Below are 18,166 nucleotides of genomic sequence, written 5' to 3'. Positions count from 1 at the left end.
CCCGTACATTAACACTATCCTACACCCACTAGGGACAATTTTTACATTTACCCAGCCAATTAACCTACATACCTGTACGTGATAACGGGAATAATGTGAATAACGTAAAGTGCAAGATAAAGTTAGTAACGTCTGATCAAATATAGGCTGAGGGTCTCCAATGAGGCAGGTAGTAACTCAAGGCTGTACTGTGACTAGGACTGCTATAAGACTGTATTAAGTACTTTTGTAACTTTGTCGGAGCCAGAAACGTGGTAACTCTTTGTGTACTGCCGAGGTGATGCCTGCTGTATAATTTTACCAGATTGTATGCAAAAACAAAGAATTTCACTAGGTACATTGAATTAAATTTACTTACACAGATGCTGCTTGGCCCATTGAGGTTTTCCAGCTGTTTATTTTTGCTCTAGATTCCAGCATCTGCAGTCACTTGTTTTAAGATTTACATTACAAGATTTAGAAAATAAACTGGAACAAAATTTTAAAAGGGTGCATTCACTTAGGCACGCTCCACAAATGAAGTGAGTGGAATACTTGGAGGTACTTGAATGAAATTCAGCAGTCGTAAATTTTTTTGCCAAGTGCACTTTTGCCCCACGCAACAGATGGGAGAAGACAACCCATGTCATCCAACGGGGAGATTGGGTGCAAAATGGATGGAAGTGAGCAAGGCTCCCAAAAGTTCATTACACCACAATAACATGACAGATATGCAAGTTGATTTATTAGGTCATGACAAATCAGTGGCCGTGCCCAGAAGGATATCACTGTAGTTGGTGTCATCGTCAATTATACTCATGTGCTAATAGTGTTTACTTGCCGTCTTTGGTGATATTCCCTTATGTCAAAGGAAGGGACCATTTGGCCAATCAAGCTTATGCCATTTCTCAGAGCCTTCTCCTCAGTTCCATTCTCCCAATGTGGAATGGCACGGTGGCACAGCGGTAGAGTTGCTGCCTCACAACGCCAGAGACCCGGGTTCGATCCTGACTACGGGTGCTGTACATTTGTACGTTCTCCCCGTGGGTTTTCTCCGGGAAGCACTAGTTTCCTCCCACACTCTAAAGATGTACACGTTTGTAGGCTAATTGGCTTAGTATGAATGTAAACTTGTCCCTCGCATGTAGGATATTGTTGGTGTGCGGGGATCGCTGGTTGGCATGGACTCGCCGGGCCTATTTCCGCGCTGTATCTCTAAACTAAAAAATGAAATGCTTAATTCTCTGTGACCCATCCTCTCCCATACATCCGTCATTTTCCCAGCCTTCCATCGGATTCTCCTGCCACCCAACTCCCTCTTAGACTATAGGAGGAAACTCAAGAACTCAGAGGAGACAGATACGTTCATGGGAAGAATGTGAAGACTCCACGTCGAGAGCACCAAGGGTCAGAATCGGACCCAGGCCACTACATCAATGAGGCAACAGTTGTGACACCCACCCATTCCGACAGTGCAGGTGACAATAGCAAACCTGGAGATATTGCACCCTGCCCCACCCCACATAGAGCAAGAGATGATGATGGGTCCGTTTGTTTACAGTACAACTGAGTGACGAGAAAACAGTGACTTGAAGCGATAACTCTGTTCCTCTTTTAATGAGTACTTGTCTGACCTGCTCTCCCCCCCCCGCCCAGGTGGGGAAATCAAGAGGAAAAAGATTTGATCGGAGTCTGAGGGGTAGCCTTTTCACTCAGAGGGTGCTGGGAACATTGAATATGCTGCCAGAGGATGTAGCTGAGGCAAGCATTATCACAACATTTAAAAGACACAAAGTGCTGGAGTAACTCAATGGGTCAGGCAGCATCTCTGGCGAACATGGATGGGTGAAGTTTAGGGCCATGACCCTTCTTCAGATTGATTGTGGGGGGAGGGGGAGTTGAGGGAAAAAGCTGGGAAGGGAGGAGGATTAGGACAAAGCATGGCATGCAACAAGTTTATACAGGTGAGGTGGGGGGTGGGGGTGTTCATAGGCATGATGACTGCACTATCAACATTTAAATGACATTTGGATAGTTGCGTGGGTCGGCAAGGTTGAGAGGGATATGGACTAGGTGTCCACAAATGGGATTAGCTTAGATGGGGCATCGTGGGTCAGCATGGATGAGTTGGGCCAAAGAGCCTGTCTTTGTGCTGGATGTTCCTATGAATATTTTTTAAGGCATAATCAGATGGATTCTTGATGGGGTTGGGGGTGTACAGGAAAGTGTACTGCAGGTTAAACAGTATTACTGAGGCCAGCTTACAGATAATGAATTTGATGCGCTCTTCATGGACTCTTGTGTAGCGACCAGAAAATGAATCAGGAAAAAGTCAATGAAATCCAAGGCAAAGTTGGATCGCAAGTTGTTTTATCAGACACATGCCTTGGTTGGATCATGTTGTATGAGTGGAGGACAATAGACAATAGGTGCAGGAGTAAGCCATTCGGCCCTTCGAGCCAGCACCGCCATTCAATGTGATCATGGCTGATCATTCTCAATCAGTACCCCGATCCTGCCTTCTCCCCATACTGTCTACGGTAGGTTCTACAAGTCCCTGCACAGGATGAAAAATCAAAGAGTTGTAGCTGCCAGAAAGCAGTTAAAAACAGCATGTGCTCAGCGGGTCAGGCAGCATCTGTGGCAAGGGAAATATTTGTTATTTAACATCTGGTGCTTGGGAAAGAGACTGCTAGTTTCTTGTGGTGTGACTTAGAATTTTAAAAAAGTTTACAGGTGATACAAAAATTGGCTGGGGGTGGGCGAGAGTGGGGAAGCAAGTGGACCGAATTGATGGGCTGAGGAAATGAGGGTGGCACGGTGGCGCAGCGGTAGAGTTGCTGCCTTACAGCGAATGCAGCGCCGGAGACTCAGGTTCGATCCTGACTACGGGCGCCGTCTGTACGGAGTTTGTACGTTCTCCCCGTGACCTGCGTGGGTTTTCTCCGAGATCTTCGGTTTCCTCCCACACACCAAAGACGTACAGGTTTGTGGGTTAATTGACTGGGTAAATGTAAAAATTGTCCCTAGTGTGTGTAGGATAGTGTTAATGTGCGGGGATCGCTGGGCGGCGCGAACTCGGTGGGCCGAAGGGCCTGTTTCCGCGCTGTATCTCTAAAAAAAAATTGTGCAGCAGATTGAGTTGAGTCCGGAGAAATGGGAGGAAATGTATTTGGGAAGTGGATACGAGGAAGTGTGGAGCAGAGATCGTGGAGTGCATGTTTGGAACTATCTGAAGATAGCAGGGTTAAATAACCTCCTCCTGATATAAAGTTCCAGGATTAAATCATTCACTTGTCAGTGAAAATCGATTCATTCCCAACTATCAAAGGGGATCAGAATTCTACTTAGAAATGAAAACACATGCTGTATTTTGACTGAAGCACACTCCTTGCAGAGAGTCAATGTGCCCGAGTTCAATGGGCCAAACAACCACCTCCTGTTCTGTATGATTTTTCATGCTGTGAAAATCTCATCTTAGTTCAGGAGTGAGATTTATCTACTCCTGTCACAGGAACGTGAACTGAATTCATTTTTTGCTCTGCCAAGCAATAACCTTCAGTGTTAGTTAACGCTCAGTTGAGAAAATATTACCACATCCCTCCAGCCAAGCAAAGAGCTTTCACTGACACACCGTCCGAGTTTCTGCAGAATCAATAAATAGAGGCATGTATTTCTGTAGTGCCTTTCACAGCCTCACAGAACGGTTACACATTTTTAAAGTTTGTCCACTACTGTTAAAATGTAGGTAAAGCAGCAGTTATAATGTCATAAGCGATAGGGGTAGAATTAGGCCATTCGGCCCATCAAATCTACTCTGCCATTCAATCATGGCTGATCTATCTCTCCCTCCTAACCCCATTCTCCTGCCTTCTCCACATAACCTCTGACACCCATACTAATCAAGAATCTATCTCTGCCATAAAAATATCCATTGACTTGGCCTCCACAACCTTCTGTGGCAAAGAATTCCACAGAGATACCACCGTCTGACTAAAGAAATTTCTCATCTCCTTCCGAAAATAATGTCCTTTAATTCTGAGGCTATGACCCCTAGTCCTAGACTCTCGCAGTCAATTTGCAGCTCAATGAGCAATGTGCTAACAACCAGATAACCTGTTTATGTCTTATTAACTATGGTGTATTTTTGTATAACACAGACCAGGATTAATTAAAGCACTGAAAGGATTGCTTAGCCTGGTGAAATATTTCCTTGCCACACCTCTGGTACTCTACCATCTATGCCAATTGTTTCACCTGGGCCATTAAGTGTAATCAGATAATATATAATTTAACCATTGAGCATGATAATTGTGAATCATCATTAGTCACCTGGTTTGACTATTTTCAGACATCGCACTATTGCCTTTAGCCACTGGAGGGAGCTCATAGTTACATTTTTTAGGGAAAAAAAGTAAACAGGCCTTTCAGCCAACCGAGTCCATCCCGACCAGCAAGTCCCGCACACTAACACTATCCTACGCAGTAGGGACAATTTACAGTTATGCCAAACCAATTAACCTACAAACCTGTATGTCTTTGGAGTGTGGGAGCACACTGTTTCCACGCTGTATCTTTCAAACAAGCAATCAAACTATCTTTGGCACTATTTCTACTTTTCTCCATGGAGAGGTAGAACACAGGTAGTATACTGGTATACACTGAAGATAGCCACAAAATGCTGGAGTAACTCAACAAGTCAGGTAGCGTCTCTGTCAGAAGAAGGATTCCGACCCGAAACGTCACCTATTCCTTCTCTCCAGAGATGTTGCCTGACCCGCTGAGTTACTCCAGTACTTTGTGTCTATCTTTGGCAGAAAGTACAACTATTTCCAATAGTTTGATTATGTTCTTGGATCTTGGATCACAACGACTGGGGGAGGAACAGTGCTCATTGGCTGGTCCAGGCATCTCAAGGATGATATACCTGATGCATTCAAAACTCATTAAATTTGCTCTCCAGCAATCATCCCCAACTATTCTTCTAGACCCCACTCTAATTAAGTGGTCAGGAATGGCTTTGGTAGAGAGAAATGTATCTGCACAAAGAGAGAAGTATTCATTAGATCTAAAATAAAGAAAGCACACAGATTATTGTTGGCGCCAAAAACCTTCTCCACCCAAGTTTCACAGTGTTGGTGCAATGGCACAACTGGTAGTGCTGCTACCTCACAGTTCCAGTGACCCGGGTTCAATCCTGACATTGGGTTACAGTTTGTGGGGAGGTGTAAGAAAATAGCCACAGGTGCTGGTACAAATTGAAGGTATTTATTCACAAAATGCTGGAGTAACTCAGCAGGTCAGGCAGCATCTCAGGAGAGAAAGATTCCTTCTCTCCTGAGATGCTACCTGACCTGCTGAGTTACTCCAGCATTTTGTGAATAAATACCTCCGGTTTGTGTGGAGGTGGCACATTCTCCGTGACCACACAAGCTTTACCCCTCAAATCCAAAGGTTCATAGTCACAAAATGCTGGAGCAACTCAACGGGACAGGCAGCATGCTGGGAAGCAGGAATGGACGACGTTTTAGACTGTGACCTTCTTCAGACTGAGAGTCAGGGCAGAGGGAGACATAGAGATATGGAAAGGTAAGGTGTGAAAACGAGTGTAACGTCACCCACTCCTTCTATCTAGAGATGCTGCCTGTTCATCTGAGTTATTCCAGCGTCTATCTTAGGTGTTAACCAGCATCTTCAGTTCCTTCCTACACATCCAATGGTTGGTTGGTTAATTATCCAGACAGTAAGTGGATAACAGGGGAAATCAGGATGGAGTCAATGGGAAAATGGATTATAGGGAGATGTGGGTGTATGGGGTTCCTCCAAGAGCTGCCATGGGCACAATGGGCTGAATGGCCTTCTTCAATGTCATAGGAAAAGAATAAGATAAAAATTGGAAGCACTTTCCAATCAACACGCTGTAGAAGCAATGTACTTTCACCTCGCCTTTCACCAGGCACTCCTGTGACCTCCAGTACAACGTCCCAAAGTGAGAGTTAGGGTCTCCTCATCGTCAGAAGCCTTACCCCAGGAACCTTGTATTGCAGACGTGTGTTACTGGGCTGCTCACTGCTTCATTGGCAAATCAAAATGCACTCTTATCAGCAAAGCAAGAGACCTTCAAATGTTGATAAATGTTCTTAATGTCCAAATGGGATGACTCGAGTCTCCAAAGGTTTATAGAGGGATCTGACAACCTTCATCTTCAGATTCATCCAGTTCCTCATTCGGAAGAGGAATGCTCTTCCTCACACCCTGCATTAAGCGTCATTGGACTGTGCAGGCACTGGTATAGACGGGTTAGAACGAGAATATGTTTCAGCATTGCAACCTCTGATTAAATGCACCGCAGTTTTCCAAAGTTCAATAATGTCAAATAAGCAACATTTTTATTTCCTCGTTCCAGGCCATCATTTTCTCCTGGTAATTTCTGCAAATGCTGAAGGTCGGGAGCTTTTCACAAATCTATGGTCTTTACTAGGGCAGTTATCTAACACTGGAGACTTTGCCTGAAACAGCTCAGACTACAGATAACCCTTATTGTATCTATTCACAAAATGCTGGAGTAACTCAGCAGGTCAGGCCTGAGATGCTGCCTGACCTGCTGAGTTACTCCAGCATTTTGTGAATAAATACCTTCGATTTGTACCAGCATCTGCAATTATTTTCTTATACCCTTATTGTATCGGACCCCAGGGGCAGAATAGTGTCCGTTATTGCCGATTGTCCACTATAACAGAATAATGTGGGTAAATATGTACAGTATTGAAAGAACAATCTGAATACCTCCTCTGGTAAAGTATTTTGCTCTCTATAATTACACCCTGACCCATTGGCTGAATTTCTTTTAGTTCCAGTTTCTGGGTAACACACTTTCTTTTTACACCACCACCCTTCATGGAAGCCATGGTCAATCATTGCAATGGTAATTTAAAGCAAAACAAGTGAGTAAATGTTGTAAACAGGGTGAGTGCACAATGATGCTCAAACTGGTGGTGAACGCAGACTGAGACAACATTTTGTTCCATCCACCTAGTGGTCGCTCCGTGAAACAACAAGCTCAGTCCTCGTATTTCTCTTGGGCAGCTTGCAACCCAGCAGCATGAACTTTGATTTCTCCAACTAAAAGCAACTCTCCCAACTTGTTTGCATCCCTGTATCCCTTCGTTATCACCTCTTCCCAACCCAACAATGGGCCATTGTGGGCTCCACCCTTCCTCGGTCACCTGTTGCCAGCCCTGATTTGTCTTGTCATTTTCCTACCTCCAGTTCCCCACCCCACCCCACCCCCCTCCCCCCTTTACTTTCAGTCTGAAGAAGGGTCTCGATCCGAAACGTCACTCATCCTGTTTCTCCAGAGATGCTGCCAGACCCACTGAGTTACTCCGGCACTTTTGTGTCTAACTCAGCCCTTTGTTCCCAATACGAACAGACGCCTCGGTTAAAACAGCTTCAGTCAGCTATAACCAAAATCAGCTGTGACCAGTCATTACGCGGGTCAACTGCTCTCAGAGTTCAGCACCTTCCCCATCTGCAGAGAGAAAAGCTGAAAATATAACAATCGCCGCAGCCTGTGGTCTCTGGCCTCAGGAATAAAAGTCTTCCGGGGGAAGAGTTGTAGAATTTACGAAGGGAAGCACTGGCCTTAGGGTTGCAGGCCTGGGTTAAGTGGTGTGGATTTGACCGAGGTTAATTATCTCGTACATCTCTGGGGGAAAATACACAAGTTCAACTGGATGAATAAGCAACAAGAACAGCACAGCATCCCACTAGTCTCTCTCCAAGAGCCCCTCAGATTCCCAGTCTATCGCTTCCCATCACAACTGCAGCTCAGTAGAAACAAACTCACCATCCTAAGGTTGCAGGTTCCAGTCCAGCTTCACGCATTTACCGAGAACATACATCAGTGCAGCACAGGAACAGGCTCTTCAGCTCGTAACATCTGTGCCAAACAGGATGCCAAGTGAAACTAATCTCCTCTATGCCTACATTTGTTCTTAGTGATTGCAATTCACCAAGTTCATTATTGTTTGGGGGACAAATTTTCTACCTAACCCATCTACAGTAGAACAAAACAAAACACAGTTGGTATATATTGTTACCAATGTAAATATTTATTGCATATCCCAACTGGCCAAGAAATAGTTTTGAATCCCCTGTTTGATCAGGATGCTGTCTTGGGGCTGTGGGGAGGGAGTGAAAGATTTACACTCAGTGGCATCATCAGTATATAGAACAGCACAGCACAGGAACAGGCCCCTTGGCCCAATATCAGCGGACAGAGGGTTTCTGCCTTATAGTGCTTGCAGCGCCAGAGACCCGGGTTCGATCCTGACTGCGGGTGCTGTCTGTGTGGAGTTTGTACGTTCACCCCTTGGGTTTTCTCCGAGATCTTCGGTTTCCTCCCACACTCCAAAGACGTATAGGTTTGTAGGTTAATTGGCTTGCTGTATTTGTAAATTGTCCCTAGTGTGTGTAGGATAGTGTTAATGTGCGGGGATCACTGGTAACCACTCTCGGTGGGCCGAAGGGCCTGTTTCCGCGCTGTATCTCTAAACTAAACTGAACTTGAATGATTATTTATCAACAAAATAAGTTTTGTTTAGTTTAGAGATAAACATCTCCTTTAAACTTTCTCCCTCTCACCTTAAAGCTATGCTCTCCAGTCTGTGACATTTCCACACTGGGGAAAAAGTTCCGACTGTTTACCCCATCTATGCCTCTCATGCTTTTACACACTTCTGTCAGGTCGCCCCTCAGCCTTCATCACTGCAGGGAATACAATTCAAGTCTGTTCAATTCAAGAAGGGTCTCGACCTGAAACATCACCTATTCCTTTCCTCCAGAGATGCTGTCTGACCCGCTGAGTTACTCCAGGTTTTTGTGACTATCTTCAGTTTAAAACAGTATCTGTAGTTGCTTCGTATTCACATCAAGTCTGTCCAGCCTCCACCTTACAGCTATCTATATACTAAAACTCTCGTTTGTTTGTTTGTTCCTGAACTACAGCCAAAATGGTACACGATATTGTGGAAGGAAATATTTCTTGAAAAGCACACATACTCTGGAGAGTATAAGAAGATAACTGCAGATGCTGGTACAAATCGAAGGTATTTATTCACAAAATGCTGGAGTAACTCAGCAGGTCATGCAGCATCTCAGGAGAGAAGGAATGGGTGACGTTTCGGGTCGAGACCCTTCTTCAGATCTCTGGAGAGATCTTTTGGTAGACTCAATATATCTGCAAGTCTTAATTGAAAATGGTTTGTCAGTGGAGGAGTGCCATTATTACCGATGTATACGAAGGCAACAAGACAAACGATGGAGAGGCCAGCAGAGTGGTTTGTCGAGCCACTGCCTCGAGCCAGGATCAATCCGGACCTTGGTGACATTGTTGGGAGTTTACACATTCGCTCCGTGACTGTTGGAATTTCCTTCAGGAGTTCTGGTTTCCGCCCACATCCAAAGTAATTTGGTTTGGTGGGTTAAATGTCCCCACGGTAAATTGACCCAATTGTAGGGGGGGGGGGGGTAGAATCTGGAGGAAACCAACAGCATTGTGAGGAGAGTAAAATGGGATGAGTGCAGGTTTGGTGTAAATGGGTTCTTGATGGTCAGCAGACACTCAATGGGCTGAAGGGCCAGTTTCCTTTCCTTACTCTGCAGCTGAACCTTGCTGACGAGAGATTCCAGCTACAATGGCTCCCACTGGAGATAATTGGGACATTCTCTCTGCAGCAAATAAGGTCCAAAAGGAACTTCAAGGGATTAAGCCTGGTGTTGGCAGTGAATGGATCTAGAAGCAGGCAGACACAGAATTAAAGCAAAGAAGGAAAGTATAGGGGGAAAAAGCAAGAACAGTACTGGAGGAACACAGTGGGTCGGGCAGCATCTGTGGAGGGAATGGGCCGAGGACCTTTTGAGTCGTGACTATTCTTCAGAATCACGAGTTCATCCAACACTGTCTTTTGCTGATGATTGCAGCATCTTTAGTCTCTTGTGTCTTGTTGGGCCTATTGCTTACTGACCGTAGTCCATCTCAATGCTTCATGAAATACTGAGGGAGAGTCGTTTCTCCATTCCTTCCGCAGATGCTGCCTGACCTACTGATTCTTCCAGCAGTGTTTGTGCTCAAGATTTCAGTGTCTGCAGTTCCTTGTGTCTCCCTTCTAAACATCAGTGTCATTGCCATAAGGTTGCACAGTACAGAGCCTGGCCCTCCAGCCCACCAGGTACATACCTACTTATTTGCATCAGTGCCATTTACCCACTTCTGGTCTGGAGCTTTCTATGCCTTGGTGATTCAAATGCTTCTCAGATGCTTCCAGGTAGCCTGTTTGTGATTCCAAGCAATCTGAGAAGTGATGATTTAGAACTCACTCCCTGTAACACCAGTGAAATTGGAGTCAAGAGGAAACTGGATAAGCAGTTGAAGGAAGATAACAGTGAGGCACGGTGGCGCAGCAGTAGAGTTGCTGCCTCACAGCGCCAGAGATCTGGGTTTGATCCTGACGTTGGGTGCTGTCTGAATGGAGTTTGCACATTCTCCCGGTGACCGCGTGGGCTTTCTCCTGGTAGTTCCCTCCCACACTCCAAAGACTTACAGGTTTGTAGGTTAATTGGCTTGTGTAAATCGTCCCTAAGGTGTAGGATAGTGCTCGTGCACGGGGGTGATCGCTAGTCGGCACGGACTCGGTGGGCCGAAGGGCCTTTTCCCACCCTATGATCTCAAAAATATATATAATTTACAGAACCATGGGAGGTGAGTGGGAAGAGTGGAGTCGAGGGAGTCGAGGGACTGCTGTCGAGGGAGTTGCCACCTACACTCAATGGGCTCATCTGAAGCCACTGGATCATCTCCTCTCAACAGAGCGGGCGTTTGGGATACAGGCTTCATACCGGGCATTTGGCCCAAGCGACCATTTCGCACACACGTCGAGATGGACATTTCTGCTGGGACGGGAACTGGGGTGTAGTTTGACTCAACTCTCACATCCCTTGACCTTTCTGGTGATCTATCAGGTCAAAACTCCAACTTCAACAAGCACCCGAAATTGGTCATGGACATTGTCATTGCTCATGGACATTCTGTGCACTACATCTTCCATGAAGACCTCTCCCCATTTAGGTGATCTACAGCCCAGGGTATTTAAAGGCTTTTAGATAGGTGCCTGTGTATGCACAGAATGGGGGGGGACATGGATTGTATGGTGGCAGATGAGATTGGGATCATGTTGAGCATGGACATTGTGGGCAAAAGATCTATTCCTGTGATGTACTGTTCCATGTTCTAGGAGGTGAGCTAGGACAGTATTTTGATAAAATGCTGGAGTAACTCAGCAGGTCAGGCAGCATCTCAGGAGAGAAGGAATGGGTGACGTTTCGGGTCAGTCTGAAGACGGGTCTCAACCCGAAACGTCACCCATTCCTTCTCTCCTGAGATGCTGCCTGACCTGCTGAGTTACTCCAGCATTTTGTGAATAAATACCTTCGATTTGTACCAGCATCTGCGGTTATTTTCCTACACAGTATTTTGATAGCTCATTCAGGGAGCTACGCAAAAATGAACCGCATCACAAGGAGAATACTCAAGACATCAGAGGTGTTGTGGTCTTAATGGATGAATAATCTTTTGGGCAAACAGACGTCATGAGTTAAGCCTTGCATTTATTATTCTCCAGAGGAAAGAACACACATCACAGCCTGACACATTGCCTTTCCTCTGGTACAATTATCATTCTGCGACAGTGACAGCACAAAGACAGCTGGCAATTCTGCTGGTTCAGGAGGGACAGAGAGGAAAAGCTAGTCTAAACACTGGACCGACGATGGATTTGAGTCGCCGAGTTATTCCATCCATGCGCCGTCTGCTTTATTTGCCAAGAGGGTTCCTGAACATCCTGCCAGCGAAACAAGCTTTCTGCCCGAGCTCCTCTTCAATTCTGCAGAAGGAAATGTCAACACAAGGCGTTAATGTTGCACCTCAAACCCAGGCGATCCAGTCGCTGTGGGCAGATCTCACTGGGAAGATGCTCACACTGTTAAAGACCAAAGAGGTCCTCGATAAAACCCAACCGCTAATCAAGTGGCAATTGAACTAATATCAGTAAAGATGTCTGTGAAACGATTGGATTTTATGAGGTTATTTGAAGTTATATTTCAGTGGCACAGCGGTAGAGTTGCTGCCTCACAACATCAGGCACCCTGTGCTATACCCGACGTTTATTGAAAGATTAATTGCGGGCGGCACAGTGGCTCAGCAGTAGAGTTGCTGCCTCACAGCGCCAGAGACCCGGGTTCGACCCCAAGTTGGGGGGCTGTCTTTACGGAGTTTGCACATTTTCCCCGTGACTGCGTGGGTTTCCACCAGGGTCTCTGGCCCTGTGAGGCAGCAACTCTACCGCTGCATCATTGTGCAGCCCGCAATTAATCTTTCAATAAAAGTCGGGTATAGCACAGGGTGCCTTATGCTGACATCCATTCCCCACCCAGAACAACTACATTTAACTCAACTAGTTCCAATTGTAAATATTTGGTACTTCATGCTTCAATGTGGCTTTATGACAAAGTGATTAGGTTGCTAAACAAATATCCAGAGTTCCAGATTACTGAGAAAGTTGACACACTGTTCAACTCACAAGAGAAGATTCTGAGAGAATATAAATTCAACTAAAATTAAATGAACCTGGAATTAGAATGGTCATGTCAGCAACACTGGGAAAACCCCATATCGTTTAATATGAATACTGATCATTGAAAGTTACAGCATGGAACTGAGCCCATGCCCAAATCCATCACCCGTTCACACTAGTTCTATTTTACACTTTCACATCCACTCCCTGCACACTCGGGGCCAATTAACCTGCAAACCCACACGTCTGTCGGGTATGGGAGGAAACCCACGGGGTGGCAGGGAGAACGTGAAAACTCCACACAGACAGCACCCAAGTTCAGGATCGAACCTGTGTCTCTGGTGCTGTAAGGCAGCAGCTCTGCCGGCTGTACATCTGCCGCCCATAGCCTGCGAGGAGACTCCAAACCCCTACCACGGTGGCTGGTATTTAACTGCCTGCTGAATCGATCGGCCATTGAGATTAAGGGTGGTCTGTGACTGCTGGCTTTGCCTGTGGAATCCAAACCAATGGATTCAATGTTCCAATGTCCACTTACAGACTGGTTTCACAAATAAGCGGCACCAATAAACAATAAGTTTATAAATTGATTACCTCATTATCTGGTTGTACTTGGCCAAGCGTTCAGATCTACACGGAGCTCCTGTCTTAATCTGAAAACAGATTAAAAGAGTGAACTTTTAGTCTCATTTATAACGTACCGGTACTAACACAAAAAGACTCATTCTCAGAAAGTGTGCCGAGGAAATTGGATATGGTATGCTGAGCTGGTGCAATCTGAAGTACGAATATCAAATCAGAGGTAAAATAAAACGGTACAATATTGGGTCATCCTTGCTTTGAGGAATTGATATCGGTTTATTGCCTTTAAGCAGCGACCAGTGGTCTCCACACACATCGCTGCCAGCTGGCCAGGAGCAGCAATAGCAAGCTCACTGGTCCCAGGGGCATGGGTATTAAAGGCACCTCTGCAGGGCAGCTGTGGAGATGTGAGCAAACGGAGGGCGAGGCAGGGTGGAAAATTCAATGGGAGAACATGAGTGAGAAAGGCCGATGGTGCGAAGTTTCCTCCAGAAAGCTCCCTGGATTAGAGGGCATTACTACGGAACTATAAAGTCAGAGAGAGAAAGTTTAAAGGAGATGTGCAGACAGGATTTTACACAGAGGGGCTTGGGGGGGGGGGGGGGGGCTTGGAACGCGCTGCCAGGGATGGTGGTCCAGACAGATGCAATAGTGGCATCTCAGAGGCTTTTAGATATGCACATGGATATGCAAGACATGGATCACGTGGAGACAGAGTTTAGTTTAGCTTGGCATCATGTTCGTCACGGACACTGTGGGACGAAGGGCCTGAACCTGTGCTGTACTGTTCCATCGTCCTCCCTGTCTCACTAATCATCGGCAGTGCCAGAGCACAGACCCAGCAGTCTGAGAGCTTGTTATCACCCAACCGATCCCTTGATCTCCGCTGAGGGCAGCTGGCAACTCATTTTTCTCCAATCAACAATTATTTTTATGCACAGGCCAAGTCATTGGGTACATTTAAAGCATAGATTGACAGGTTCTTGATTAGTCAGAGTGTCAAACGTTGCAGGGAGAAGGCAGGAGAACGGGGTTGAGAGGGAAAAATTGATCAGCCATGATTGAATGGCAGAGCAGACTTGATGGGCTGAATGGCCTGATTCTGTTCCCATGTCATATGCACTCTCAAGAAAACAAATCTATTTTCCAGCCTGTAAGCTTTAAGCATGTAGATCTACAGATTTAAATACAAGTCACATCAAGCGTGTCAAAATCATAATAATTTCATCCACCACTTTGAGGATTTGCACATCAGCTTTGAGATTTTGCAGACTTAAATAAGGCCTTAAGTGATAGGAGCAGCCTTAGGCCATTCGGCCCATCAAGTCTACTCCGCCATTCAATCATGGCATCTCTCCCCCCTAAGCCCATTCTCCTGCCTTCTCCCCATAACCCCTGACACCCGCACTAATCAAGAATCCACCCATCTCTGCCATAAAAATATCCATCTCGATTAAAATCCGTGCGTAGCTGAAAGATTAGCGGTGACCGTTGTCTTACCTGACCAGTGCACAATCCCACCACCAGGTCAGCGATGAAGGTGTCCTCCGTTTCACCGGAGCGGTGGCTCACCATCACTCCCCATCCATTGTTCTGCGCCATCTTACAACTGGCGAAGACGGATAAAGAGTTTAGAGATGAAGAAACGGACTTCACGGCAATTATTCACTCTCGGATTATTCACTCTAGCAATGGAGAAAGGGGTGGCACAAAGGCCCAGCGATAGAGTTGCTGGCTTACAGCGCCAGGGACCCGGGTTCGATCCTGACCACGGATGCCGTCTGTACAGTTTGTATGTTCTCCTTGTGGCCGTGTGGGTTTTCTCCGGGTGCTCCCAAAAGTAATAAAGGTTTGTAAGTTAATTGGCTTCTGTAAATAATTAAAAAAATTGTCCCTGGTGTGTAGGATAGTGCTGGTATGTGGGGTGATCGCTCCGTACAGACAAGCGCCATAGTCAGGATTGAACCCGGGTCTCTGGCGCTGTAAGGCAGCAACTCGACTGCTGCACCACCGTGCTGCCCTAACGTCAGTGAAAAGACTGTACATGATTACAATCAAGCCGTCCACAGGGTACATATGCAGGATATAGGGAATAACATTTAGTGCAATTCCAGTAAAGTCCAATTAAAGGTAGTCCAAGGGTCTCCAATGAGGTGGATGGTTGGCCAGGACCCATCCCTAATTGGTAATAGGATGGTTCAATTGCCTTTTTCAGTCAGAGAGTTGCGAATCTGTGGAATTCACTGCCTCAGAAGGCAGTGGAGGCCAATTCTCTGAATGCATTCAAGAGAGAGCTAGATAGAGCTCTTAAGGATAGCGGAGTCAGGAGGTATGGGGAGAAAGCAGGAATGGGGTACTGATTGAGAATGATCAGCCATGATCACATTGAATGGTGGTTCTGGCTCGAAGGGCCGAATGACCTACTCCTACAATTGTCTATTGTCTATAACTGCTGGGAAGAAACTGTCCCTGTAATTGGAGGTGTGCGTTTTCACACTTCTGTACCTCTTGCCTGCACGGAGAGGAGAGAAGAGGGGTGAGACTTGTCCTTGATTATACTGGTGGCCTTGCCGGGGCAGCGTGAGGTGCAGATGAAGTTAATGGATGGGAAGTTGGTTTGCGTGATGGTCTGGGCTATGTCCACAACTCTGCAATTTCTTGCAGTCTCGGATGGAGCTGTTCCCAAACCATGTTGCGATGTATGGGTATAAAGCGGAAGGTTTAAGGTTGAGATGAGGACAATCACTTCAATGCAAGTGGAGGGAATCTGGAACACACTGCCTCAAAGTGCAGAAGCAAAAACCTCCTCACCACTGAAGGGAGACCTGATGGAAGATTATAAATTGATGAGAGAGGTACAGAAAGGGCAGACAGTCTAACCATCTTCTGCAGGGGATCAATGTCAAAGACAAGAGGGCTATAATAGACAATAGGCAACAGGTGCAGGAGTAGGCCATTCGCAACAGCACCGCCATTCACTGTGATCACAATCAGTACCCCGTTCCTGCCTTCTCCCCATATCCCTTGACTCCGCTATCTTTAAGAGCTCTATCTATCTCTCTCTTGACAGCATCCAGAGAATTGTCCTCCACTGCCTTTTGAGGCAGAGAATTCCACAGATTCACAATTCTCTGGGTGAAAACTTTTTTCCTCATCTCCGTTCCAAATAGCCTACCCCTTATTCTTAAACTGTGGCCCCTGCTTCTGGACTCCCCCAACATCGGGAACATGTTTCCTGCCTCTAGCGTGTCCAATCCTTTAATAATCTTATATGTTTCAATAAGATCCCCTCTCATCCTTCTAAATTCGTGTGTACACAAGCCCAGTCGCTCTATTCTTTCAACATATGACAGTCTCGCCATCTTGGGAAACTAACCTACGTTGCACTCCCTCAATAGCAAGAATGTTTTCCCTCAAATTTGGAGACCAAAACTGCACACAATACAAGGTAAGAGGAGCAAAGTTTAAAGGAGATGTGCAGGCAAGTTTTGTTTTACACAAGGATGGTGGGTGCCTGGAACATGCTGCCGGAGGTGGTGGAGGCAGCTATGATAGTGATGTTTAATAGGCTTTCAGATAGGCACAGGTATATGCAGGGAATGGAGGGATATGGACCATGTACAGACAGAGGAGAGAAGTTTAACTTGATATCATGTTCAGCACGGACATTGCGGGCCGAAGGGCCCATTCCTGTGCTGTATTGTTTTGTGTTCTACTGTACTTGAGGAGCAGGCACCTGCAGGGCTGTGGGGTGAGTGGTGGAGGCAGGTTTAGGCAGGGCCGTTCTTTTAACCATCAGAGGCGGAACGGGCCAAATGGCCTCCTTCTGCATTGTAAAGTCAAACACTCAAACACTTCCTGCTCCACAAAAGGTACCAACTCAGCTCACAGAGCACACAGACAGAGATTGCCATTTCCTTACCCGAGTTCAAAGCATCTCCCTGACGGCAAAAGGCATCAACACCTGAGTCTTTTCTCAATAGGCCAAGAATTTGCTTTAAGTTAGCAATTGATAGAAGTATATGACAGAAGTCCGAAGAAGGGTCTCGACCCGAAACGTCACCCATTCCTTCTCTCCTGAGATGCTGCCTGACCTACTGAGTTACTCCAGCATTTTGTGATTCCTTTGAAGTATATAACATATATACTCGATAAAAGTATATCAAATTATGAGGGGCATAGACAGGGTAGACAGTCAGAACCTTTTTCCCCAGGGTGGAAATGTCAACCACCTGAGGGCATAAGGTGAGAGGGGGAAAGTTTAATGGAGATGTGCTGGGCAAGTTTTATTTAGATTTAAAGTTATAAAGTTTAAAGTTATATAGAGTGTGGGAGCCTGGAATGCATTGCCAGGGGGGGGTAAGTGGAGGCAGATAGATCGTGGCACTTAAGAGGCGTTTAGATAGCACATCGAAGTGCAAGGAATAGAGGCTATGGATCATTTGCAGGCAGATGAGATCAGTGGCATCATGTTCAGCACAAACATTGTGGGCCGAAGGGCCTGTACTGTTTTACATTCTATAATTGTAACTGGAAGCTGGATTCCAATTTGTTTTGTCACTCCACCCCAGAGCTTTCTCCAGTCGAGTAGCTGCCTGACATCCTGTTTGCAGTGACCATCGCAACCACCAGATGGTGCCAGCGTGCACATCATCAGCAGCAGATTCCCAGTGCTTCAGTGTAGGAAGGAACTGCAGATGCTGGTTTAAACCGAAGATGAACACAAAAAGCTGGAGTAACTCAGTCTGAAGAAGGGCAATTCATGGTCTGAAGAAGGGTCTCGACTCGAAACGTCGCCCAGTACTTCAGTTACAGAAACGGGCAGGAAAACCGATCTCCTGATGTGACCAATATATCCCAGCCACATCGACCACTGATCCTCCACACTCCCAGCTCAGTTAAGCAGTGTTGCATTTTATGGAGTGGACAGAGATCTGGCAGTCCCCTTAACACTCTCAACATTTGATACGTCT

General features: G+C 46.0%; 1 protein-coding gene across 1 annotated transcript in view; it reads right to left on the bottom strand.

Moving 5' to 3' along the window:
- Positions 1–11,631: 11,631 nt before the first annotated feature.
- The window catches only part of eno1a (enolase 1a, (alpha)), a 52,440-nt gene continuing 45,905 nt past the window's right edge, over positions 11,632–18,166 (bottom strand). The window contains exons 10-12 of the mRNA XM_078425016.1: positions 14,694–14,802; positions 13,206–13,264; positions 11,632–11,921 (exon numbers count right to left, since the gene is read on the bottom strand). Of these exons, the coding sequence (XP_078281142.1) occupies positions 11,852–11,921; positions 13,206–13,264; positions 14,694–14,802 (238 nt within the window). The 3' untranslated portion in view covers positions 11,632–11,851. The remainder of the gene's footprint in view (positions 11,922–13,205; positions 13,265–14,693; positions 14,803–18,166) is intronic.

This window comes from Rhinoraja longicauda, chromosome 30 (genome assembly GCF_053455715.1).
Source record: "Rhinoraja longicauda isolate Sanriku21f chromosome 30, sRhiLon1.1, whole genome shotgun sequence".
Taxonomy (NCBI): Eukaryota; Metazoa; Chordata; class Chondrichthyes; order Rajiformes; family Arhynchobatidae; genus Rhinoraja; species Rhinoraja longicauda.
The sequence above is the reverse complement of the archived record's forward strand: the minus strand, read 5'-3'. Positions and strand labels throughout refer to the sequence as shown.